General features: G+C 48.5%; 1 protein-coding gene across 1 annotated transcript in view; it reads left to right on the top strand.

Annotated features, from left to right (window-relative positions):
• Window positions 1-8683: 8683 nt before the first annotated feature.
• Window positions 8684-26613, top strand: part of ARK2C (arkadia (RNF111) C-terminal like ring finger ubiquitin ligase 2C) — a 120714-nt gene continuing 102784 nt past the window's right edge. Inside the window, exon 1 of the mRNA XM_090037740.1 lies at window positions 8684-9134. Coding sequence (XP_089893866.1) covers window positions 8903-9134 — 232 coding nt within the window. The 5' untranslated portion in view covers window positions 8684-8902. The remainder of the gene's footprint in view (window positions 9135-26613) is intronic.

Raw genomic sequence — 26613 nt, forward strand, 5'->3', positions numbered from 1 at the left:
GTTTGTGCATCATGGGGACTGTAGTAGTCATTGAGTTCAAGAAACACAGGGATAAAAGGAATGAGTAGAACTCAACAACACATGTTAATTGTGGAGCAGTAGGCAACCTCTGTTGACCCTTTGTCTCTCTTTAACTAGCTACCTACCTAGCTGCTGCCTAACTCAGGGGCCACCTCATCTGACCCCAGTGCTGTTTCCTGCCCAGGGCAGGGGGTCAGACTTGATGACCTACTGAGGTCCCTTCCAACCCTAACATCTATGACTCTATGAATCTCCCAATTCTCAACTTTCTCAGGCTCCTGTTAGGGGGCGTCTCTAAATGATGACTTCTTTCACCACAGTCACAGGCCTCTCATGAGATACTGAAGCTGTTCAGCTCCTCAAAGACATAGTTTGATCAGAGAATCCTCTCCTGGGGAACAGAAGCACGAGACACCCACTTACAAGGCCCGGGAGGCCTTGTAGGTAACAAAAAAATCTTATCACTCAAGGAGCTTACAACCTTAGCTAGGATGCAGAAATACAGAGGACACCAGCAAAGCTTAATGGGCAGAAAACTAAGGATCAGTAAAAGAGTGATATTTGTATGAGCAACTCCAGCGGCCCAGGGATTCTCTAGGGTTTGGCAGATATCTTAGCAAATGTCTTAAAGAGGGATTTGGAGGAGGCTAAGGTTCAGATTCATCCCCTGCACACGTTTTGATGGCAAGATCCTCTTCTTCTATAAAGGGGACAATGCAGAAAGGAGCTGTCAGAGCTCCTGAAGCAAGGGGTGAGAAGGGCTGGCATTGTTGGCAGAGCAGAGACGGGCCAGAGGCTTAGAGTCAAGAGGGGAGATGGGGTCACGCTGCAAAGGGGCTTTGAGGTAAAGGCCAGTGGTTTGTGTTTGTTGTGGAGAATTTGGGAGCGGCTCCCTCTTCCCAACCAGGCCATTTAAATGGGGAGAGGCTTTCTTAGCTCTCTTCCCCTGGACACCTTCTAGTGCAGATCCCCATCCCCAAAATGGCCTCCACTCCACCTTCTCAGGCATATCTGAGCTCGCCCTCCTCGGGGAGTCTGCCTGGGTCGGGCATCTGTCCTCCTCCTCCTCCTCTTCCACATCGGCCTCAGCAGATGTTGTGCGGGTGCGGAAGCGCAGACAATGGCAACTCCTGTTCAGTGCCATCTCCCAGTCCTCCAGGTCCTTGGGTGGAAACAGCAGCAAAACTACAGGCTGGTGACTGGGGCCAAGCATATCTCTCGGGAGTCAGGAACTATGGGTTCACTAGCGCCATGTTTCCCAACCTGTGGGTTGCAACCCAAAAGTGGATCACAAGAATATATGAACGAGTCGCGAACAAACGTTACAAATGGATCAACAAACTTTAAAAGTGGATTGATTCTCCATTAAAGGAGAAAAATGTGGGAAACCATGGCTCTTCCTTTGCAGGCTGGCAGAGCCCCAGCCTGCCCCACACCCCTCCAGCCCCACACACCCATCCCCCGCCCCACACGTGGGGAGGCTGGAGCCTGGGGGCAGCGGGTTGGGAGTGGGGGGGCACTGGGTCGGGCCTGGCCATCGATGTTCACAAATGGGTCATAGTCCAAAAAAGGTTGAGAACCACTGAGCTAGGGAACAGAGAGGAGGAAGGTGTAGCAAGGGGAAATTGGAAAGGGTTCAGAGGACGGGGCTCTAGATGTCACATCCTGCTCCTAGAACAACAGGGGAAGTTGGGGACTGGTTATCTTGCACAAGTGACACAGTTGGTGTAAGAGTGGCTTTTCTCATCAGAGCTAAACCCTGTGCCAAGCGAAGGTGGAAAAGATACTTTTATTCTAGAATAGGTGTGTTCACAGGGGGTTTTACCAGGATTACTACATCAGCTTAAATTCACACTTTGGTTTATATCTAATAATAATTTTGAGCATAATCTGAATCTTATGCAAGTCCAGCCATAATGAGAAGCAATATTTGCAAGAGCAAAGAGTACTGCAGCCTTCTTGCACCAGCATACCTGGGTTATATTCTTGGCTCTGCCTTCGGCAAGTCACTGCACTTCTCTGTGCCTCAGTTTCCCTTCTGTAAAATGGGGATAATGCTGTTGACTTCCTTTTAGACGGGCCATATAAGAGACAGGTAGTGTTATGATTGTGACACTCAGGCAAAAGGTTTTTTATGGTATCTTTTACTGGACATATACTACATCCAATCACTTGGAATAAGCTTCTCTCCCAACTATATAGCTGGTCCAGTAAAAGATGTCCTAAAACCCCCTGTGCCTCTTGTATGTTCCCTGGACTGTCATGGCAATAATGTCACTTCAATGACACTTCAACCCTACTCCTGGGGGGAGAAATCACTTGCCACACATCCACACTCTGTGCAATCTTATCCTGGGTAAATTGTCCCCATCTCTGATGGATTCGAAGGGTCTCCTCTCTTTTATGTTTATCTGGGAACCTTTTAAGGATGAAAAATGTGGAGGGAAAGGGAGGTGGGAGCTGGGTGGAGGAAGCTGGAGAGGGCGAAGGACCTGGCTCTCTCGTGCAGGGTAAAGCAGTTACGAGGGCAGAGGCGAGGTGGCTGTGTTTGTGTGTCTGTGAACTTCCCTGCTACAGAGGGGTGGAGAGCTAAGGCTCGGGGAGGCTGTGCACAAGCAATGGCAGAGTGGTTACAGCCCCTCACGGCAGCTCTAGAGGTATGGGTATGGGCCTTGTTCCAGACTCATGCTGAAGACAACCACCCCCAGTTGAGCCATCTATGAGCGGTACCCGGGCATCCAGACTCATAAAGCAACCAGGCTGATGCCAGCCACATCACTCCCTTTGCACGCCGTGGGCTACAGAAAAACTGATGTGACTTACCCTTGTTAGCCTGATGTGTCAGCTCGGCTCGGGCGGTACTTCGGAAAGGGGCTGAGAGGTTTCAGCAGAGGTGGGGCCGCAGAGCTGCTTCCAAGGGCAGAGCCCTACCCCTGGCACTCGGCTGATGATGGGGCGTCCAGGCTCAGACCTGAAGCTAGCTCTGTGCAGCGTACATCCGTGTGAGACGTGCAAGCGCTTTGCTCATCTTAACTGCTCCGTTTTCCTGCCTTCTGTTATCAATGGCACACAGCTCTCTCTTCTGCAGTCTGGCAGGCCCCCTCGGCGGCTGATCTGGTGCAGTGCTATCAGGTAGGAAGTGCTGGATGTGGGAGATCCATAGGGGCAGTTTTCACTCCCTTGGCAGCAGCAGCAAGCCTGGCTCAACAGAGTAGCCGAGAACAGAGGGCAGGATTGAGACGGGGCACGAGGAAGACATGGTCTCCGCCAGATAAACTACGTTCCAGCGTATTCCCGTGTTACAGGACCTGGAAGCTACTTGAGTCTTGAGGAAACATGGCAAGAGGGACTTCTCACTCTCCTTGTTATCCATTTGCACCTGCCAGTGGCCAAGAGAGCCTGGGGAGGCCAGAAGAGGGGGGGAAAGGTGGGCTTACAATTGGCTCCAATTCCCCTTAGAGCTTCTCTTTTTAGCAACCTCCCGTTTCCTAGGGTGAACGTGTTTTGGGAGGAAGGACACGAGGAAGATGTCTTACCAAATGGCCAAACTATGCCTAGGTTGCAAGTGTGAAAGTCCTCGAGGAGACAGAACAAACCCCAGAACAGTTCTGCCTGCAGGCTTATTCATACTACTGCTACTAGTATTATTATGACTGTTTTTGTCATTACTACTATTATTATTATTATTGTTACTTTTTTTTTTTACAAATCACAAATATCTTGGTTTTGGGGTTGTTGTTGTTTTAAATACACTCTTTGGCAGCTACAGCAAAATGGGAAAGGAATGGCCTTGTAATCACATCTGCTGCTTTGAAAGGGCAGAAATCACCTGGGTTATCTCATTACATGTATGGGTTCCTGGGTGTCTGAAGCTGTTCGCCAACTAAAAATGTCAGGAGCGGTATTTGGGGGGGTGGGGGGGAAGCTTGCTTTCATTTGGGATCGTCGGGAGCCGTTCGAGACGGCTGCTCCACCACTTAATGGGTCCTCCAAGCAAAGAGGGCGTCAACACAATAGAGCACAGTTGTCTATTGTAGGGAGATTCATGATTAAAAAACACAAACCAGCAATCCTCAAAGCTTGAGCCTGAAGTTAACAACAGACCGTGCATTGTCTTCCAGGCGGGAGGAGCATAACCGTCATTGTCTACGAGCTCCAGTTTTAAAGCAATTGGCAGCGGTAGCAGCGGCACAGACTGCAGGTGTTTTGTTCCCATTAGTACTCTTGAATGGAGAGGAACACTGGACTTGTGTTACTGGAAAGCTTGATCTAGGTATGTAGATAGGACAACGAAGGATTATTTCTCTCTCCAAGGAAAATATCCGTTGGAAGCAATAATATGATTGCAAAGGAAACAAAGATGAGCTCAGTCACAACAACCTGCACTTAGGAAATGTCTTTCCTAAACCAACAACATGACAGGCCGGCAATTCAGAACCAAGGCTCAAAATCCCCCCTGACACCTGGGCCTGAGGCTGCTGCTGTATTTGGTTCCCCCTGTACAAAGGGGTGATACCAGGACAGACTCGCTGCCTGGATTTTCCACTGTCATGCCAAATGCCTTTACTGTGGTGGGCTTTAAACCGAAGCCAAAACCCCCAAGTCCCTGAAATGCATTTTAAAAATAAGCTTAATGGAATTAAATAATATGTTTGCATGTATGGACTGGATGCCAGGGAGAAGGTAGGATGACCCAGTCAAATGTACCCTCCCATTTTTTCACAGATAGCTTGTTTCACCTGATGGATGGAAAATATAAAAAGCATTCAGACTGATATGGCATGGCATGGCATGTGTGGGGGAATGAAATGGGCTCTCAGGTAGTGGCCTTTGAATTCAAACCACTTCAGTGACCACAGCACAGAAACAATAGCTGCCCAAGTTGAACACTGTACAGTAGCATTCAATATGAACCCCACCCAGGGCTTTGCCTTAGCAAGGGGTCCCTAAACCAGGGCCAACATTTTTACACTTGCCAACAAGGGCAAAATCCAGATGGTTCCCTTAGATGATGCCACTTTGCCTGTGCAGTGCCTAAAAACGAGGCCTCTGGCCCCAGCAGGGTGACTCGGGTAGACATTGCTAGGTACCGAGGCTCCGTGGAGAGGGTAAGGTGCCTCTGGAGGGTAATTTAGGCCACCGAGGCACTGCTGGGGGAGATACCTAGAGCTAGAGACGACAATACACTAAGCCCTAAATCTGATGAACTTCCCTGCTGTGCTCCAGACCTATAGAATGCAATGGGTTTAATACATTTCTAGGGCTACCTCATAGGTCCTAAAGAAATTACTAGGGGAAATGAGAGAATTGAATAAACATGTTCCTGTAATTTCTTTAGCTCTCCTGGAGAATTCCCTTTAAACTCTCCAGCATTATTTCAGAAGGGCAGGGCACTTACTATAAATGTGCTGGCAAGGCACTAATGTGCGTGCCTATGTTATGTTGTGCAGGATGCGTGTATGTGTCTGCACGTTGATGTGTGTGCACAGGGGTATATGTCTCTTGGTGCAGGGTTGTGCATACATGCCTGTATATACGTCTTGCGGATGTGCATGGGGGGTTTGTTGTATATATGGTTCTAAGGCTGCATCACCTTTAAAGCCAGGGTTTTAAAGCTGCATTTGTATGCATGTAAGTCTAGTCTGGCCCTTCATGTTATAAGGCATGTTTATGAGTGCATGCGTGTGCATGCACGTATCTCTGTGGCTATGGTGTGTGATTGCTTCAGTCTGTCACTGGTCTCTGTCCACTGCGTTCTCTCTGTATTTATCCATGCATGGCAGAGGTCTATACAATCAGGAGAGGTGTGGAGCAAGTGAACAGGGCACAGTTATTCACCAAGCCCAAGAATACTACAACTAGGGGGCACCCATCCAAATTAGCAGGAGACAGGTTTAAAACTAACAAGAGAAAGCGCTGTTTTTTACACAGCATGTAGTTAAGGCGTGGAACTCATTGCCACAGGAGGTAGGTAGCAGAGCCAGGGTCTGAAAAGGACTACACAAATGCATGGATGATAGACCTATTAATAGCTGTTAAACAGAACAGTTGGAGATCTCTCTGAACTAACGCTAGAGGATACCAGGGAGGGTAATGAACAGAGGGGCACGCACTGGATATACCCAGTTCAATGCTCTCCCTCTGCAGCAATGGCACTCAGTCTTTTGGCCCCTCCAACCAGTTGAGTGGTGCCGGGCTGGTCCGTGAACTGGGTTTTGTGAAAGGTCAGCATGCAGGATTGGACCTCACGTGCCTAGATTAGGCCTCAGTCTGCCAGGATTGGGCTCTGTTGCCCCCAGGATTGAGCTCTGCATGCCCAGACCCCACTGCCCAGATTGGCCTTTGTGTACCAGGATTGGGTCCCGCACACCAAGATCAGGCCCTACCGCTGCCCTGGGCCTCCGCTCCTGGATTGGGCCTTATGCCACCCCACCCAGTGCAGCGCCACGCTATCCACTCCCGGGCTCTTCATCAGAATCAGAAATTTGGCAGCTGGGGAGCAGCAATAAACACGGCCATCGCTTTCTGCCTCCCAGGTTTTGGACCCGGGGGGAGCTCTGTGGGCTAGACGACATGGCTCTGTGGGCCAGATGTGGCCCACGGGCTGGGGGTTGAGCACCCCTGCTCTACAGCATCCACTTCTGCCGCTGTTGGAGACAGGCGATGGGGCCAGACGGATCGTTGTTCTGCCCTGGCACGGCACCCGTTCCGTGTGTCCGTGGCTAGCTTGTGGGTGGGTGTCTGTGTCCTACTGTCTCTCTGTGTATACATCTCTACTGGCCTGTGTGTTTGTGGGGGTGTGAATATACGTCCCTGGCTGGGGACTGCCCATTTGCATTGCTGTATCTCTGCGCGTGTGTGTGTCTCTATGGCTACAAGGTATGCACAAGTCCCTGTGTGTGTCTGTGCATGTGCCCATGTCTGTGTTGTGTTTGTGTTTGTGAGTGTTGCATCTTGCTCTGTCTCCATCTGAGCCTCTCTTTACCTGTGTCTCTGTGCATGTCAGTGTGCATGCACATATCTCTGTGGCTTGGGTCTATTCTGTGAATTTGTGTGTGCCTCTGTGATAACCATGTATGTATGAATCCCTGTGTATCTGCACGTGTGTCTGGCAGCACAGCTCTGCACAGCTCTGTGCTTGTGTGCACCTGTATATTTCCGTGGCTCACTTGTGGAGGGGGGAGATGTATATGTGCCTATGTGTGTGTGCACACGTTAATGCCTCTGTGTGTGTGAATGTGAGTGTGTGTCTGTGTGCACGTGTACACATGTGAACATCTGTGCTCATGTGCATGTGTGAGTGTGTGTGTATGTGTGTGCATGTGAGCATCATAGTGTACGTGCATGAGTGTGTGTATGTGTGTGCATCATAGATTTCATAGATTTCATAGACATTAGGGCTGGAAGGGACCTCGGGAGATCATTGTGTGTATGAGCATGTGTGTATGAACATGTGTATGTACACGTGAGCATCACTGTGTGTATGAGCATGCAAATGTGTCATGTATGTGCATGTGAGCATCATTGTGAGCATGTAGATGTGTGTGTGCATGTGAGCATCATTGTGTGCATATATGCATGTGTGTATGTGTGTACATGTGAGCATCATTATGTGTACGTGCATGTGAGTGTGTGTGCATGTGAGTAGTACTGTGTGCATATGTGCATGTCAGGGTGTGTATATGTATGTGCATGTGAACATCATTGTGTGTTTGTGCATGTGTGTATGTGTGTGCATGTGAACATTACTATATGTGCATGTGTGTATGTTTGTATGTATGACCATCATTGTGTATGTGCATGTGAGCATCACTGTGCATATATGCATGTGTCTGTGTGTGCATGTGAGCATCACTGTGTATGTGCATGTATGTGTGTGCATCTGAGCATCATTGTATGTGTGTTTGTACATGCCAGTGTGCATGTGGGCGTGCATGTGTGTATGTTTGCATGTGGGAACATGGCTGCGCGTGTATGTGCATGCGAGTGTGTGCATCTGAGCATCATTGTATGTGTGTTTGTACATGCCAGTGTGCATGTGGGCATGCATGTGACCATGATTGCATGTGCATGTGTGTATGTGGGAACATGGTTGTGTGTGTATGTGCATGTGAGTGTGTGCATGTGAGCCTCGTGTGTGTTTCTACATGCCAGTGTGCATGTGGGTGTGCATGCGACCATGATGGCATGTGCATGCATGTATGTTTGCATGTGGGAACATGGCTGCGTGTGCATGTGCATGCGAGTGTGCGCATGTGAGCCTCATCGTGTGTGTTTGTACATGCCAGTGTGCATGTGGGCGTGCATGCGACCATGATTGCATGTGCATGCATGTACGTTTGCATGTGGGAACATGGCTGCGTGTGCATGTGCATGCGAGTGTGCGCATGTGAGCCTCATCGTGTGTGTTTGTACATGCCAGTGTGCATGTGGGCGTGCATGCGACCATGATTGCATGTGCACGCGTGTGTGTTTGCATGCCGGTGTGCATGCGACCACGACTGTACGCGAACGCGACTGTGCGCACGTGCCGCGTGCCCGTCCACCTACACGGGCGTGCACCGAAACGTCTCCGTGCCCCCGCGGCCCCCGCGCGTGCAAGCCGGGCCCCCGGCCCGCGCCGCCCCGAGGCTGCCGGCGGGGCCGGGGCCGGGGCCGGGGCCGGGGCGGCCCCGCGCGCGGCTCCTCCCTTGCCACGGAGCCCCGGGCTGCGGAGAATTAAAAGAGGAAAAAAAAAAAAAAAGGCGGGGGGGGGGGGGCGGAAAAAAACCCCCAGAGAGAAAGAAAGGGAGCCTCAGCCAAGCCTCCCCCAAGGCCTCCCTCCCATTGGCTGCCCTCCCCTTTGTGTGCCAGGCAGCTGCAGCCCCAGCTCCACATTTGAATGTATATAGGGGATTGGAAGGGACCATTTCCATGGGCCATCTGTCTGGCAGCCAGCAGCAGCCGCCGCTCCCGCCGGAGCCGCCCCACGCGCACCTCCAGCGCCGAGCCGCCGCGCAACAAAGGCGCCGCAGCCGCAGCCGCAGCCGGAGCCGCAGCCGCAGCCGGCAGGATGGTACTTGTGCACGTCGGCTATCTTGTTCTTCCAGTGTTTGGCTCTGTACGAAACAGAGGTATCGCTTTATCCTTCGGGGCTCTTTATTCTGGTGTTGCAATGCACAGTGCTTGATGCTGGTGATGGGGGGGAGGGGGGGGCTGGGTTTTTTAGGGGTTTTTGGGGGCGCTTTTTGAATGCTGAATTGTCGCGTCTACTTTTTCCTTGAGGAGGAGGGTGGAAAAGACAGAGAGACAGAAACCAAGCGGTGGATGATGCGAGATCCTTTTCCTTTAACTGCCCGGATAACCAAAATCAGCTTCTTCCTTCTCCTCCCCCCACCCCAACCCCAACTCCTTGCTTTTCCACCTGACAAATCTAGATCTGGGGTTAAAAAATTAAAATTAAAATTAAAAAAAAAAAAGCAAAAAAAAAAAAATTGATGATAATAAAGCAGAGCTGTGTCCTGGTCAAGGTGCTGGAAGGATTTTTGATTTGGTGCCTCTGGACGGTAGGGAGAGAGAGATACAGAGATATCGATACATCTCTGTACGTCTGGCATCTGCTCTGTTTAACCATCGATTTGTGCTTTTAATATTTATTCCCCGGCGGAGATCGATCCCTCCGTAGCTTATCTCTGCCCTCCCCCCACTCCCTTGCGGACTGAGAGCATGTTCAGCCTTCTTAAAGCTTTTTTTGTCCCTTGCTGTTTCTTCTGTAATGGACTAAAATAGCGGTGGGATTAGCAGACTGTTTTTAGGGTGGCTTTTTTTCCTCCCCGCCATCTCTTGCTGGACAATTTCCCCCTCCCCATAATTTTTCCTCCTCTGTTGGGATTCAAACTGTTGGTAATGCTGACTCCGGAGAGCGCATCCATTCACCGCCGCGCCATGCTCCATGGTGCACTTATGGCTCAGAGACATTAGAAAAAAAAAGCATCAGCTTAATTCTTTTTTTTTTACAGAGATTTAATATGGGATGTGTATGGCCATTGCATATTTTTTTTTCCACCTTCCCTCGGTCCCACCCACCACCCTACATTCTGCTACGAACAATGGACTTGAACCTTTTTAGTTTTTGGTTGTTTTTTTCCCCCCTTTCATTCCTTCCATTTTCTTCCTCTCCCCAAATCAGGATGCATTTAGATTCATTATTAATTTGAAATCAGCTGCAATCTCCTTGCATTTCTTTTCCATGGAAATGTTTCCCCAGCCCCTCCCCCCCGGCCTATTGTTGGTCATATCCCTAGAGTCTAACAATATCGAATGTTTAACTGTATACATGCATGTATGTGCATATATATATATATGTATGTATATATATATGCATATATATATATATAATTCCCTCTTAACAGATGATAGACTGCTATAATTACCATTCAGATCTTGCCCCCGGGGACCCAGTAAATCCGAATTAAAATCTAAAACAATTTGAATCCAGATTCTGCTCTGAATTACAGGGCTGCAAATGCGGAGTAGTCCCAGGGACTGAAAAGGCACGGATGGTTTGGGATGCGCTGATTGACACCCGGGGTAACTCAGATCAGAATCTGGCCCTTCTCCCCCGCTCTTGCCCCGCCAAGTGAAAATAGATTGCCCTTTCCCGTCTGTGTCCATACAACATAGGTGGAACATGTGGCATTTCTGAGTGCAGTCTCTATTGTGATGTTGAGATGATGACATTTTGCATTTATCAAATCTTTTTTTTTTTTTTCTTCATTGTGTAGCACAGTGAATGGTCAACTTGCTGCTGTGTGCTGTAGCCCTCTGCCTCTGCATTTAGCTGTATTGTGACACCCCTCTCTTAACCATTTCCTGCATCCATCTGAGGAAGGCATTGATATTTAAGCTGCAGTATCCCCTCTCTATGGGCTGCCTGTCAATTAAAACAAAAAAAAAAGAAAGAAAGAAAGAAGGGCTTAGATTGATGAGATTTTGCTGTCACACTAATTTTTCCCCTCCTGCTCTGTAATTATCCTTTATTACTTGAGAATGTCTAGGATTTTTTTATTATATGCTAGGCATACATTAAAAATCATTAAGAATGATGGGAAGCCTGGAAGTATAATTATCCTGATTAAATCATTATGATCATTAATACCCCTGATCTTTAAATACCATTACAGGAAGCAATTTAATGTTTTCAAATTCGGATACCTTAAAATGAGTTCTAGTGGGTTAGTATTTTTTTCTTTCTCGCTCCTGCCCCTTGAAAAATTGGCGTGCTGTTTTTGACTGCCCCTTTCATTTTCCTGGCTGGTGAACACCCCCCTCCCGAGAACCGGTATAGGGGCTGGGGATGTCTGACCATTAAATCGAATCATTGAAGTGTAAGTCCTTCTGACAGAGGATACTAATGCTTAAACCTGAAGTCTAAACCACAATCTTCTTGTAAAACTATTAGGCAGACTGTAAGCTTAAATCTGTTCTTTTTAGTTTCACTGTAGTAGTATAGACAACAGGCCATTTCAGAATAGCTGTAGATAATAACAGCCATTTTTGTATCTTCATCTTGTTTAGCTAAGTACATTGCACTGTAAATTCCTGTTAAGTGGATTCATTTTGCTTTAGTTGGTGGATGCAGTATCTTGTGGTTTTTCTCCAGTTATTTAGGCAAACATGGTTTTTGCCATGTAGCAAGCAGTCGTGACTAAACAAATTGCAGTCGATCCTAGGCGAAACAAAACAACCCCCCCCCCAATTAAATTCAATGCAATTTGTCTTCATTCTGGGTCGGGGGGGGGGGAGGCTTTAAAATAGTTGGAGGATCAGATCCGTGGTCAAACGGAAGCACGAAGGAAAATGAATGTCTGCCTATTCCTCTACCCTGATTGTTAACAAGGGTTACTCAAAGGCTTTGTAATACAAAAGGGGTACTGCATCTTTGTACATTATGTGTCACACGCACTCCTGGCCAAAATTACACCACTTTCAACAGCTGGTCTCCATCTGTTTCTTTGAAAGCTGAAACATCCAGTTTGTAGAGTTGCCTGCTACACAGACTATCTAAACACTTTATTTAGTGTGTGTCAATTGGGCGCAAACATTTGATCAATTAACACACCTCCAAAGAAGTGAATCAAATGCCAATTTTAATTGAAGTATTTTTTTAAAAGAGAGAGAGAGAGAGAGAGAAAGACTACTGGCAAAATGGTTTTCCATTAAACAGGGATAACATTTTCTGCTGTGCTAAATTACTTCCTGTTCTTATTTTGTGGGTAATTTTCTGTATCAAATATCCTTTGGTTGTGTATCTTCACCTTTTTCTTGTACTAAAACTAAAGCATGGTCTGTATTTTTTTACATTACCTAGTTTCTGATGTAAATCTCTCTGTAGAGACATACCCTGCTGAAATGTAATGTGCTGTAGCCTATACATCTGCTCATTGTACGCTGCTTTTGTTCTGTTTGCCCCTCCATGGCATGGTGGGCCTTGCCTTTTTGTATTGTGTGCATGATGACATTGTTACACACAATTCCACTAATACTAATATACGACTCTCAATAAAGAAACTAGTTTTCCTATATTAACCTAGTGTGCTTTTTCTATTGCTGTTTTCCCATTTATTGTCGTATCCTGCTGTTTAGATTTTTTCCTTGCTTTCCCCATTGTAAGATTGGAGTGAATGAATTTTTCAGCACCACAGATATGGGGGCGTTTAATATTTTCTGTCCCATATCGATATCCAGCATTAGTCTGTGTATATACATTTTATAGATACACATCCTGTATTATCACTGTGACCATGTATAATTCTGTTTTCCAACAGAATGGCAAAAAACGTGTATAAATACACACACATCAATAAGGGGGAAATGTTTTATATATATATTTATATATATAAGGAGCCTGCTATTATTGCTTTCTAATTACAGTGCTACATACTGATTACAATATCATTCCGGTAACGAGCGGTACCATACCCAGATGAACGAGGGGGAAAGGCATTTTAACGGGCGAGTTTTAGCAAGGAGTAAATAACAGTGAAAAATAATTTTCCTCCTTTTTTATAAATCTGGCCTTTGGATACGACTGCTCTGCCCACCATCTGGTAGGAGAGGAATCCTAGTGCCTAGATACTACGATGACGGGCACACTATAAATACCTTAGACAGCTGGAGAGCTAGGGGAGAAAGTGTTGGAGATGCTAGTGTAACTATACTTCCTGCTTGCAGCATAGCACAGAAACTTGAAAGCCACGCTCTTTGGAATATCAGATTTGATTGAAGATGTAACTATTTGTCTAGAAACCACAGGAATGATTCATGCACAGGGCAGCACATAGGAAAGCTGAATTAGCTCCCCGCCTTCGTTAGCAGGGGTTTTTCCTGCAAGCACTATGAAATCCTAACACAGGTCACCCATCTTGCTTATCTCACTAGAGCCCCTAAAGAGAACCATTTCCCAGGAAGGAGCTACTACAAAATACATCAAAAATTGGTTATAGTGTGGTACTTTGGTGTTAACAAGTGCCAACTATAAATAAAGTCAGCACTTCCAAAAAAAAAAAAAAAAACCAGCCAAAAAAGAGGTGAAAGGCTCTCTTGCACTAATTGCATTTGAAAAGGAAGTGGTGAAAGCAGGATGGGTATTTTATTTGCTATGAGTGGAGCAAGGGTTTAGCAGTCACACCTATCCTAATTTCTGAGAGAGACAAGTAATCTTACAGTGGTCCTGTAGAAAGAGACACATTAGAAACCACCAAGTGATTAAAAGGCCCCTCCACACTTAAATGGTCATCATTTGAGGAGACTCATCATTTTGCAAGGCAATGCCTTTTCACTTTTTTTCCCCAGCCGTATCCTGAGTTTTTTCCTCCTCCATATTCCTTTTCCATGTATCTTAGTAATTGTTTGGCCATCATGTCCCTCCTGTATGACCACCAACAGTATATATTTCTTTGCTCCCCCTTCTGGATGTACTGTATGCCGTGGCCCTTTGTTCTCTGCTCGATCCTATTCCAGATTGGAAAGCTTAGCCGTGTGCTGTGACACATGTACACGTACACATATGTAACTAGGGGAGGCTGTGCTTTTCTAGCTTGCATGAAGGGAGCCCCGCATGCCTGTTGGAGCTGATCATTTGATGATGTGATTTTTCTTTTCACATGATACAATTCAGTTTTGTTTCTGGCATGGAGTTAAAACCAACCAACCAAACAAAAGAAAACACAAAACCTCATGCAAACCAAACCAACACTCCCTCCAAATCATACGTTTCCAACCCTGGCTGATCTGAAAGACGCAAGCAGCAACCCTTTTGTTCCGGGTAGTGGTTTCATCACAGCACGCATAACAAGCCACAAGATCCTCTGCTGCAAATTACTGCTAATATAGATCAAAACTGTTTGGTCAATGTATTTTGAAGATGGTTTAGTAATCTAATAATACCAAAAGCTGCTGGGTTAATGGGAACTCAAGCTAAGCAATTTATCATCTGCCATCATATTTTGACCTGTCTGGTTAGAAGCACATTCTTATAAGAGAAAACACCCCCCTCCCCTCCACCTTATTAGCAAGTAACCAAAAGGTTTTTTTGTAGTTCATAATTCATCAAATGCATCCACAATTGAATAACAAATTCCTTTGGCACCGCAATCCCGGAAACCACCTGTACAAAGAAAATCATCTTTCTCTTTCAGTGCCACAGACTTGGAAAACTTGAGACAAGTGCCATTGGGTGTGGAAACACACCCTGCTTGCTGCAGAGGGTAGGTTACTTTTGGGCATCAGGATGCACTAATGGGTTGGTTTGAATAACTTCTTCTTATGCCAGATAGGTCTGAACATGGACATAACTGGACCAGATTCCCATTCATGCCAAATCCCTTTATACTGCTCTGGTCATGTAGAAGGGTCTTAAATACATTTATATTCACTTTACAGCCTCGTTGTGCTATCAGAGAATTTCAAATGTGAATGGGGTCAATATAACTGCTTATACTGAACCTCAAACCAGGGTCATGGTATTACCACAAACTGTATTGATTTCCGGTTTCAGAAATACACGTCCTGGGCCAACTTCTGCTGTCATTTTCTCGGGTTTAACGTCAGCAAAGTATAATGAGGTTACTCTGGTTTCACACCTCCGAGAGCCGAATTGGGCCCACGGACACGTGATATTTAGCTACTAATGAATTACTTTGCAAATCAAGAAGGAAAAAGCAGCTGTGAAGAATAGGCTGAACTGTGAGATGCGTGCGGTCAAATCCAGGCCAAGACCTGACCTACCAACTGCAAGTCAAGTGGTTAAGGTTCAATCCTGCCAGGTGCTGAGTAAGTCCTGGAGAGGGCTGAGTGCTCTGTACTCTTTCGGGCTGTCACCTGAAAAAGGACATTGTGACTCAGTTTCCTGAAAGGGGATTTAGGTGCTTCATTTGAGGCACCTCAGGAAATGTCAACGGCATGCTAGTAGACGCGGCTCCTTGACGTGTTAGCTCTTTTCAGGTTAAGAAAGCCCAGTGCCTCCTACCCGTCCTGTCTCATTTAGCTGCATAATCTGCTTACACTCCTACAAATCTCTCCGTCCTCACGCTGCCCCATCCGCCCGGATGGGCCTTAGCCTGGTTCGCTGCAGCCTTCAGCCGTCCGCATGGCTGATCGGGGCTGCGTCCTGCTCTCTCCGTCACCCTCAAGAAGTGACCAGAATAATCCTGAGATTTTTTTTTGCCCATACAGCAGTTTTCTGAGAGCATAAGAGCCTCATTAGCAGGTAGGGTAAAATGTGAGTCAGAAAGTCCAAGCTGTCACATAAAAGCCTCATGTTCGTGCCAAAGAGAGCAAGCGTAACATTAAGGACCAGCTCACCTCTCATTTATTTTGGTGCGTTGGTGATGGAAAGAAGAGGAAAGCCTTCTCTTTAGCTTTACAGTGTGATAGGGTGAGGCAGGAAGACCACCTTTTACAAATGCCCTCATCTTTCCCTAGCTCTCACCCAGCCCTTGCATGCGAGGGCTCTGGAGTCGGCATGCTTTGACTTCAGGCTGGGTGGGGAGCCAGAGGAGAGAGGATCTCCAAGGCACCGTCCTTCTTGAGATCCCATGGGAACATATTTCCCAAGGCAATATAGGGCATCTTGATTGAGCAGAGAGGCTCCAGGCCTTGGTATGGCCATATGTGGATCTCCATGGTAGGGTGGCCACCGTAGAGGACAGCCCGGTTGTCCTCTGTCCTCTCTTGATACAAAACCCAATGCTTTTATGACTCTTATTTTTCCTTCAAGAGAAATGAGCTGTCTTCAAGAGAAAAATAGAGGACATAAAGGCGTCCGGTTTTGTATCAATAGAAGACAGAGGACAACCGGCCTCTCCTCTATGATGGCCACCCTACTCCATGGGCTGAGGGCTCTCCCGTCTAAAAACATAGTTTGCTGTGATCCCCAGAGGCCAGGACTATGTTGAATTCCTCACCCCATCTATATTTTCCACGGGTTTTCTTTGGGACGACGTGTGTTCAGGTGTGGACAGGCCGCGCTCCTTGTATGTACTGATTGTCGACGTGGCCCATGTACCGAGTGCGCTGTGTGCCGTTCAGATGAACAAATCAGCAGTTTAATGGTGTCATCCCCAGAAAAGCTAAGTATATAGTGTTGTTCCTCTGGGGCCTGGAGCGTGAAGGAGGTGAGAGGCCCGCACCTGGGAAGTGCTCATATATCAGAGTTGGAGGGAGCCCGGGTTGCTCAGCACCTCTGAATCCCAGACCATAAATCCTTCCCCTTCCTGTGAACTAAGCATTTCCCAGCCCTTGAGCAGTCCCCGGGCTGGTTTCAGTCACTTGGGTGCAAACAGCCCCCCTCAGTCTCAACGCTGTGGGATCCATCCTGTCCTCGGCGAGGCGTGTCCTTGGCGCACTTGCGTGAGGGCTCGGTTTGGCTCACGTGAGCTCACTGTGAGAGCCTGACCCAGTACGAGGGGGAAAAATAGTCCCTTGAGAAAAGAGAGGAAGGAAATAAGCCAGAGTCTGGATCTGGAGACCGAGATGAGTCAGCGGCTCTGTACGCTGAGCTGAGGATCACCTGTCTTCATCCAAAAGATCAACTCCTTCCGATATTGCACTAAATGAGCTGTCACAAAGAGAGCACTGACCTCCCGGGCTGTCCCGCAAGTCTGCACGTGCTTTCCTAAAAAAACCCTAAGAAAAGCCAGCTACCCTGACACGGATGCCAAGGGCAAGCTCCTGTTTCACCTATGAGCTGCCTATATGTGCCCCCAGTCCATGCTGCTCGAGTGTCTGAGTCTCCTTTAGTAACGAGCCTTCCTCACTGCCTGAAGACTAGTTCCCCACGAGTGATGATGCTGACTAGGAGGACCCACACACCTTTTGGGAGAGCAGTTTTTCAGAGACTCAATCAGGGTGGAATAGGATGATGCTTAGGCACCTTAGCAGCATGTCGGTGCCTCCGAGGTAGACTAGGATTTGGTCCCAAGTCTGTTCTTGACTGCTGTAACTCCATTGCCTTCAGTGGAGTCACTTCTGTAAGGTAAGGGCACAATCAGGCCCTACCGCCTGATTTCTGTGCTCCATATTCCTTAATCTGGTCCATGGGTCTAATTCTTCCCTGAGTGACATCTGCTGTGTTGCGTTCTGCTGATGTGAAGGGCGGGGGGAGGGGGAGTCAGTTGGCCTTGAGTAGATCACTGTAATAGGACAATGCTTTAGTGGTATAATTGCTGCAGCCTGGATCAAAAGAAGTCCACAGTGCAACATGAGTGCCTTTGTGTTCTGGGCAGCCAGGGCGATGGGGACCTGGGATAAGGTTGATTTAAGTGGGGACAAACCAGGCCAGGATTCAAAGAGTGCAAAAGCAGCCTACAGCCACTTTCTCTCCCCTCTTTACCAAGTTGCGCTGTTAGAATCACAGAAAATGAGGGCTGAAAGGGACCTCAGGAGGTCACATCTAGTCCAACCCCCTGCTCAAAGCAGGACCAGCCCCAGCTACATCATCCCAGCCAAGGCTTTGTCCACCCAGGTCTTCAAAACCTCCACGGATGGAGATTGCACCGCCTCTCTGGGTAACCTGTTCCAGTGCTTTACTACCCTCCTAGTGAGAAAGCTTTTCCTAACTCAACTTCCCTTGCTGCAACTTGAGCATCTGTCACCACTGGGAACAGTTTTGCTCCATGCTCTTTGGAAACCCCATCCCGGTAGTTGAAGGCAGCTATTAAATCCTCTCTGTCTCCTCTTCTGCAGACTAAATAAGCCCGGGTCCCTCAGCCTCTCTTCATAAGTCATGTCCCCCAACCCTCTAACTATTTTTGTTGCCCTTCACTGGACTGTCTCCAATGTGCCCACATCCTGTCGGTAGTGGGAGGCCCAAAACTGGACACAGGACTCCCGATGTGGCCTCACCGGTGCTGAACAGAGAAGAATCACTTCCCTTGCCCTGCTGTACTAGTGTAGCCCAGTATGCCATTAGCCTTCTTGGCAACAAGGACACAGCATTGGCTCATATTCAGCTTAGTATCCACCGTAACTGTTGCTGTAGGCCAAGGCAATTGTGCCCCAGCACTGACTTTGGCCCTGAACACTGATCACCAAGGAATGGCATTAGAGACCTCGTAAAGGAGGGTGTTGAATTTAGGTTGAACTTGCTCACACTGCCAGCGTATTAGGTGGATGTGACTCCACATTATAACCCGAGGACAGTCAATGGCCCTCACAAAGTTTGCATTCTTCTCAAAAGAATTAGCCTTGCAATTAGCCATTTTTGCTAGCTGGGGCTGTGCGCCAAAGCAGCAGCACACGTGTGAACCAAATTCTGATTTCAGGTACCTCCATGTAAATCCAATGACTCAGCTGAAACAAATGGCATTACCCTGTCTTTGTGGCACTATCACGGATCTCACAGAAGGAATCCCTTTTTGTAGGCAGTCCAGGACTTTATCCATCCAATGCAAGGGTGCTGGTATGTACTCTGGTTTTCTCAGGGCTGACTTGAGTTATGAGAGTTTTACCATTTAGCCCAGGGCTGTCAAGTGTACAGCCTGCATGCTGGATCCAGACCACGGAGCTGCTGTGGGCGGCCCACTGACAACTGGCAGCTGGCGGGCATAGCCAGGAGGCATGACCTGCTACAGAGTCTGGGCATGATGATCAGCAGCAGGAGGGCAAGCGAGGACACTTTATCTACCGCCACCACTGCAGCCTTTGCTTCTCAGCTGCTGGAGCTGCTGCACGGTTCACACTGGAGCTAGAGCTGCCACCACAGCTCATGGCATGTGGTGGCAGCATCAGCTCCAGCTCCAGCTCCAGCTCCAGCTCCAGCTCCAGCTCCAGCATGCAGCTTGTGGTGGGAGCCGGAGCTGCACTGTGCCCTGTGCCAGAGCCAGAGCTGCTGCCCCCAGTCCACTGCCCTGTGCCCTGGGTCAGTGCCAGAGCTGCTGCCGCATGCCCTGGACTGGAACCACACAGTTTCCCAGGTTGGATTTGGCCAGCAAGCAAGGAGCCCCCCAGTCCAGATCTGACCTGGGACACAAGGTGAGCTTGACACCTCTCATTTAGCCCCATCGCCTTTCAGTAAAGGCAGAGATCCACTTGCACTAGCAGATTCCATCAGGTGAGCTCCAAGCATTCATCATACTCCTCCTTTTCTGGCAATGTGGAAAGATGAAGGCAGTTGCTATTTGCTGGGGTGATTTTGCTTTAATGTTAAGACACAGTTCATTAAGCACCATATTCCAACACAACTCGGGCCAGGTACAGACATTATACTTTTATCGGTATATGTGATTGGAAAGGCATCTATACCTGTAACAGAACAGAAGTTCGGCACACAAAACCAGTCTATACCCATAACAGAGCAAATGTTCGGCGCACGCAGACTGGTATAAAAATGGTGGAACTCGACCTGAGATTTGCACTCCCCCGCCAGGGTGAATGTGTCCTGTTTGCTACTGATCTAAATTATGCCACTTACAAAAAATCTACATAACTTAGATCAATTCTGCCTTGGGCTTTTTGACTATCTGCATCTATCCTAGAAATGCATTTATTAGGTTACTGATAAAGGACAGAATCCAGAGACCCATGACATACATATATGCACGCACATGCGTACACATGTAAATACATATTATAAGTGTGTGCATATTATGTATCCGCACACCCCTAATATTTACAAGTATATATCTTCATTATTAACGTACCTATATGTATATTATATCTATGAACATTGGTGACGCGTAGGGGGTGCACGCGGGTGCACATATACCCTCTGAGATCGGCCGTGCACCCCCTGGAAGCTCCAGCCGTGAAACCGGAAGTGTATTTCCAGTTTTGCTGCTGGCTGGAGGACCCCCACCCCGGTCGGTGATCAGCCGCTAGATGACTCCCTGTGCCCTCCATCAGTGATCTGGTGCCCCCCCCCCCCAACTCGGGAGGCACCAGTCACCCATGTCTATGAAAGGACAGTGACTGGTGTGAATAACGATCACCCTGTCTCCTGGAACTGTCCTGGCACCATCTCTCCCTCCTAAGCTGTCAGAAGGCTCAAATCTTCTTCCTTAATAATGTGCGTGTGTGTCAATATTGATGGACGCGGGGAGACAATAGTGTCAGGGAAAGGTGCCAGACGGGCAGCCCTGGAGAACGGCGCGGGACGCGTACAGCCCAGGTAGCGGCTGCACAGACCCAGCCAGTGGGTGCGCCTGCTTTCCTGGAGGAGAAGGGAATAATTTACTACCTGTGCCCATTCAATCCTCAATCTCTGTGCTATGCTGGCCTATGTCAGGATAGGTTTTACGCTTTGGATATGAGGGACTGAAATGAGAGCCAGTAACTCATTTGATGTAGCCCACTCAGCATCTATCAGATAGCAAGAACTATCGGTTAGTAATGATCCGGGCGAGATGCCAACAGGTGACCGCGGGGAGAAGGGCTGTGTATGCTGTTACCAATTCCACCAGACATCTGGCTCCCCGGGGTGCTATAGTTTCTTCTTATTCCAAACAAATCAATGCAGAGTGTTCCCGAAAGGATTATGAAATTCACTCTGCAGTTCATGCTGCTCCGATTTAAAGTATTGCCTTCCCAACTTCTGCTTTCAAGCTTTCTCTAGGGAAATCTTGCTATGGCTGGGGAGAACACAATATTCCACTTTCTGATATTTTTTCTGATGTGTGGCCATGTCATCTTGCTTCCCCTGCTGTACCATATTATTAGGGGATATTGCATTTAACCACTCAGCCCAGAGCAGTAGGCATTTAGTAGCCCACTCTGTTTAGTATTGAATTTAAAACAATTGGAATATTTGGGCTTTAAGTGCTGAATTTAAAATATTTGGAAGTGGAAGTTTCCTTATTTCTTGGGGTCTTTTCAAATGGGCACAGGTTAGGCAGAGCTGGCAGCGGAAAAGCAATTCCTCAGGGACACGGGACATTCTCGCTGGAGAAATGTAAGTCGGATCTTACCAGGAATATGTGAACTCCCCTCCTCGGACCAACATGGCCACAAACAAAATCCCAGCTCCCCTCTATGACACCGATAGCGCTGCACGCCTGTTTAGGCAATGCAGATGACCACAGACTGATCGCTCCAGAAACCCTGAAGTCTATAGAGTCATTTATCAACACTTCAAAGTGACTTACATGAAGTACCCTTGGTATATCCTCAGCCTTTTATTTTGTTGCTGAGGATGGCTGGATGAGAGTAGCTAAGGAAGCCCTCAGCTCCTTCGCTGCACTGCTCAGGAGCCCTTCCTCGAGGGACTTCAGCTAGACTCGGAGAGGGGAGATACGAAGTCTGTCTCCCGTCCCGTTTGGTCCTTTGCCTCGCTGAGGAGGCTGCAAACAAGAGACCAAAGAAGAGTGGTTGTGGGGTGGGGGGTTGTGTGTCGTGCCCAACAAAAAGCAGACTCCCCCATTCAGTTCACCAAACAGGAAAACTCTCCGTCATGACCGACTGCATTGAAACCAGCCAGCAGCTCCAAGCAAAAAACTGTGCACGTGCTTGCTAGATCCCCAGGCCGGTCATTCCTGATTGCTTGACTTTTTGTTGATTTGAGCTTCCTTAGCCAGTGCAGCGGTCATAACTTTCTTTGTGCTCTGTGGCCCTTCTAATTGAATTTGGAAATCTTTTCTCAATTTGCTCATGAAAGCAAAACATCCTCTCTCTTGCCTGAGTCGCTCCTGCTTCTGCACCAGTCTCTGGTCCTCTCTGTAGTGTTCGAGGGCAGGCACCGAGCAAGCGCTGGTACACCTCGTTCGGTATGGACATCACGCAATGACCTATGGTCACCCCTTCTGCCTCCGCTGAGTGGGTGTCACCTATGGAGATGTGCTGGAGCCTGCCACGCTCCATATTAATTCAGATCGTGCTTGCCGGAGCGTTCTGGGGGCTTTAATCCCTACGGGCCTCCACGGATGAGGGTCGCTGCAAAACCTGCTCTGCTGCAGGTCACACGCAGCCTCTTAGCAATGGGAAAGGCAAGCCTCAGGGGGCTGAGACTGGACGCCCCTGTCATGAAATACATACAATGCACGAGTGTCCCGGGGACGTTCTGACCCCCAGCTGGGGCTCTAGGCATGAGCCCAGGCTCCCAATGCAACAGCTGAGCCTGCGATAGGGCCTTGTCACACATTACACGTAGGACACGAGAAGTGCACTTAAAATGCCAGCGTCCACGCATTCAAGCAGTAAAACACATGCTAAGTGCTACTGTACTGGAGCCCAGTTAGTGCTTTTTGCAGAGGGGTGTCTCCCGATGATATTAAGTAACATGGGTTCAGCTACGGAGCTGTTCCACCGAGACCGCGCTGGGGGCAGGTGCAGGCTGGGGGCTGAGACTGATGGTCAGTCGCTCAGACCGGACCCTGGCACAACACCAGAGCCAGCTCCGTGGGGCAGTGGCACCAACGAGCAGGGGCATTACCAGCGCTGCATCAGTGGTCTCACAAGCTGTAGGCAGGTGTTTTCTTTCTAGACCCAGCTTCTGGTGCCATGCAATTAGAAGAGAAGGCAACTAAAACAAGTCCGAGGTTTTTTATGCCAGGCTCAGGATTTTGAGGGCACTGACTCCTGCGTTTGAGTAGCTGGGGATGGTTGTACCACAGCAGCTGTTATAGAGCGGGGGTCAGGACGTGAAGTCCTCGGATTCTGCCCCTTAAGAGGGGCCAGGCAGTGAGTTTTCTTCTCCTCCCTCTACTTCTGTCCCTGCCACAGCAGGACAGAGGACAGTTTAGTGTATGAAAGTCCCGCCGCTTGCATTAGACGTGAATTCCCTAGAGCAGGAGGGTTGGCAGGGCCCTCAAGGCTCATCCGGTCCAAGCCATCAGAGCCAGCCTTGCCCTTATCTGCAGTTCACTGCTGCCACATGGGAGTCACGTGGGAGTTCTTGGAGTTCTCTGCATCTCGCACTTCCATTTTCTTCGGAGCAAAAGGAGCACTAGGGACAGCAAAAATTCCCCTTGAACCCCAGGCAAAGTCACACGAACTATCTTGGAGGCCTCTCAGCCAACGCCGGAGAGGTCCCTGCTGTAACGTGATGAACACTGCGTGTGTCGATCCACTGAAAGCAGTGGGGTCGGTGGCGCTTTCCGAGGTAGGAGTGACAGCGGGGACACACTGAAACAAGCCCCTTAGTCCAGAATCCTGTAACCCCAACTGAATCGGCTCAGTGAAACATTGCTATCCCATAGGGATGTGCTCCCAGCAAGCCTTTTGGGGTGCAGCCCTTTCAATTTTAGGGCAGCTGCAGCCCTAAAGTGGTCGCCTTGCTGTCGGCTGCTGCTCCCTAGGGAAGCCTCTGTCTCAGCTGGTAAGTGTTCATGCAGCTCCTATCACAATTGCCCTTTCTTGCTCCTAGGGACCAGGTGAATGTGGTGGGGAACCTGATTATTGGTTCTTTAAGGACATCGGTCCTTGTGATGCTTGTAAGGAGCAAACAAGACGCACGCCTGCCTGAGGGGCCGTTTATTTTGGATGAGAGGAGACAGCCACAAGGAGGAACAAGAGTAAGGTTTCCAAGAGAGAGCAGAGCATGCATGCGCATGTGCGCGTCGCAGCCAAGTAAGGTTTGTTTGGTGGGATTCTGGGCTTGCCGATACGATTGCCAGCTACACGGCTGGGAGCAGTTAGACAAGTTTCCAGGTGCAAAATGCCCTTCCTCAGCTCTGGGAAAGCCTCACGGTGTGGGTCTGCATCTTTCACAGGCCTAGCTTCTTGCACACGCCCTGGATCAATACGCTACCTCTGCAGCATGTCCCTAGTATAGTTGTGTGTGCAGTGACGGGTGGCAGCTGCCCTCATTCCAGGGAGGATTCGGTGTGCACCACCCAGGGAACAAAGGCACCGCAGTTTCCAGCTGCATCTTTCCAGGTGGATGCTCATTTTGCATTTCACATACTTTCCCTTTGTTTGCTCCATCAGTTCACCCTGCTTGTACAACATGGGCCTGATTCACTGCTGTGCCCCTGTCCAAATGGGTGACTTGTGCTACCTTTGACAGCGAGCAGAGCGTTCTCCTTTGGTGGTGGTTTAAATCCACTTGGGACCACACGAGATGCAAGGTATCAAGCTTTTTCTATTGCGAGCCTGATTCTTTTCTGATAGTCTGACAAGTAAGGGGCTGCATGGGTTAAACGCTAGTTTCAAGTCTATCCTGCCTGTAACAGATGGTAACCTGAATACAGATTCCTACCAGTGCGTGGATGGATCCTGGAATGGATGGCTTGGCCTAGGGTAGGGGAGATGGTTAGCAACTGGTAGCAGAGCTTAATAAGCCTATAACTACCAAAATGCTGGAGGAGAGGAAGAGTGGGCTGTATGTAGTGCGTGGTCAGCAGCATTCTCCAAAATTGGAAACGGTACATCCAGTGGGCAAGCTGCAGAACAGCCCAGAGACTGTAGAAGTCAGACGATGGGAGAAATGTAGTCCCATGGCACAAGGGCCATTGAAGAGGGGTGCATATGGGGTGAAGGTTTCTGGCACTCACTCGAGAGGTAGCTGCTGGTAAAGTCTGTGGGAGACACAGACTGCCTGGTGGAGGAGGCACATAATGATGAGACCAGGTCACTGATCCAGAGTGAGTTGGATCAATTTGTGTCTCCTATCCCCCACACCAGACCACCTCCCTGCTCTTTCTCTAGCAGAGACCTCTGCCTCCTGCAGCGTGACACTGCCAAGCCAGGTCCTCCCCCAGCACCATACCAGATAAACTGGGTGCAGTGAAACAACACGTGTTTTAACCTCCTAAAAGTAAGGTCAACTCTTCGAGGGGAAAAGAATACGCATTACAGTATATCGTGGCAGGCAGTGACTGTGAAAGGCCACTGTAACTAACCAAGTGAACCTGAGCTGCCAGCACGCTGCTGTAGCTAGAAGAGCTAATGTGATCTCTGGATGTATAAGGGGGGAGCATGGATCGTGATTAAGGATGTGGTATTATCTGGCGAGACGGTGACTGCAACACTTGACGTGCCAACCTTTTGAAAAGGGATGTCATAAAAACAAAGGGGCTGGAGGACTGCTTCAAGGCAGTTTTCAACATCTGGAAAACCTCTGCAAAGGGAAGGGTTGCAGTCTGGTTGGTTTACTAAAGAAAAGATCATGGGTGGTTTGGTTATGGCCTATAAGTGCTCTGTCTGGCGATAATTTGTCTGTACTAGATCTCTACCCCTTTCCCCTCAAATTAGCAAAACAAGACCCCGTGCCTCAGAGCTGAAATGAAGGATGTTTGAACAGGAAAGAAGATGCCATGCTTTAGCAGTGCGAGTCAACCATGGGTGGACGCCCCTTTGAAAAGGGATTCTTTAGTTTGACTGCAAATTGAAATTCTGTGCCTTGCCGTATGCAAGAGGTCAGGCTAGCTGCTCCCTACTCACCTCGAGGAATGGTAAAACGGTCTTGGGGAAGAATGACAAACCTTGTGTACAAGGACACATTTTTGTGCCTGTTTGGGGGGGGGGGGGTCCAAACACAAGGCACCATGTCATGAACTCAAGTGAAGACCATTGCCTTAGGTGCATTAGTGATCAGTGCTGGGTAGGAGGATATCCAACACATCTTACCACTCTGCCTTCACAAGGCAGCACCTAACAGGGGTCCGTGTATGAGACTAACTGATCAGACTTCTTGCCATCCCGCATCACTCCTGCCACTGACTTATTTTACGGCTTCAAGCAAATCAGCTGGGCCCAAAAATACATCACATTCAAGTGAAAGTGCGCTGGCAGTTCTGTGGACACAGTGTCCTATGTACGCCGCATGCATCTCGGTATTTGTGCCCACAAATCACAAGACTCACAAGACTTGTTGGTCACACTGGGTGTGTGCAAACTGGTACAGGTGCAAAAGTTTTGCTCATAATTGCATCTAGGTCACTCTTAATGACTTTGGTGAAGGGACCTATTCTGTCTTCATGCATGTCACTGAGAGCAGAGGTTGGGCCCTTGATTTCTTCTTCTTTATACAGTGCTGACTAATCAACTTCTTTGGTAATCAAAAGTACCGGAAATCACGGAACAGCCTTACCACACTGAAACACGGCTGGAGAATCCAAAGCGGCGTGGCTTGAATTTGCAAGCGACCCCTGCATACGTGTTAGATAATGTGGGCCTAGC

This window comes from Crocodylus siamensis, chromosome 3 (assembly GCF_052110815.1).
Source record: "Crocodylus siamensis isolate JL-2025a chromosome 3, ASM5211081v1, whole genome shotgun sequence".
Classification (NCBI taxonomy): domain Eukaryota; kingdom Metazoa; phylum Chordata; order Crocodylia; family Crocodylidae; genus Crocodylus; species Crocodylus siamensis.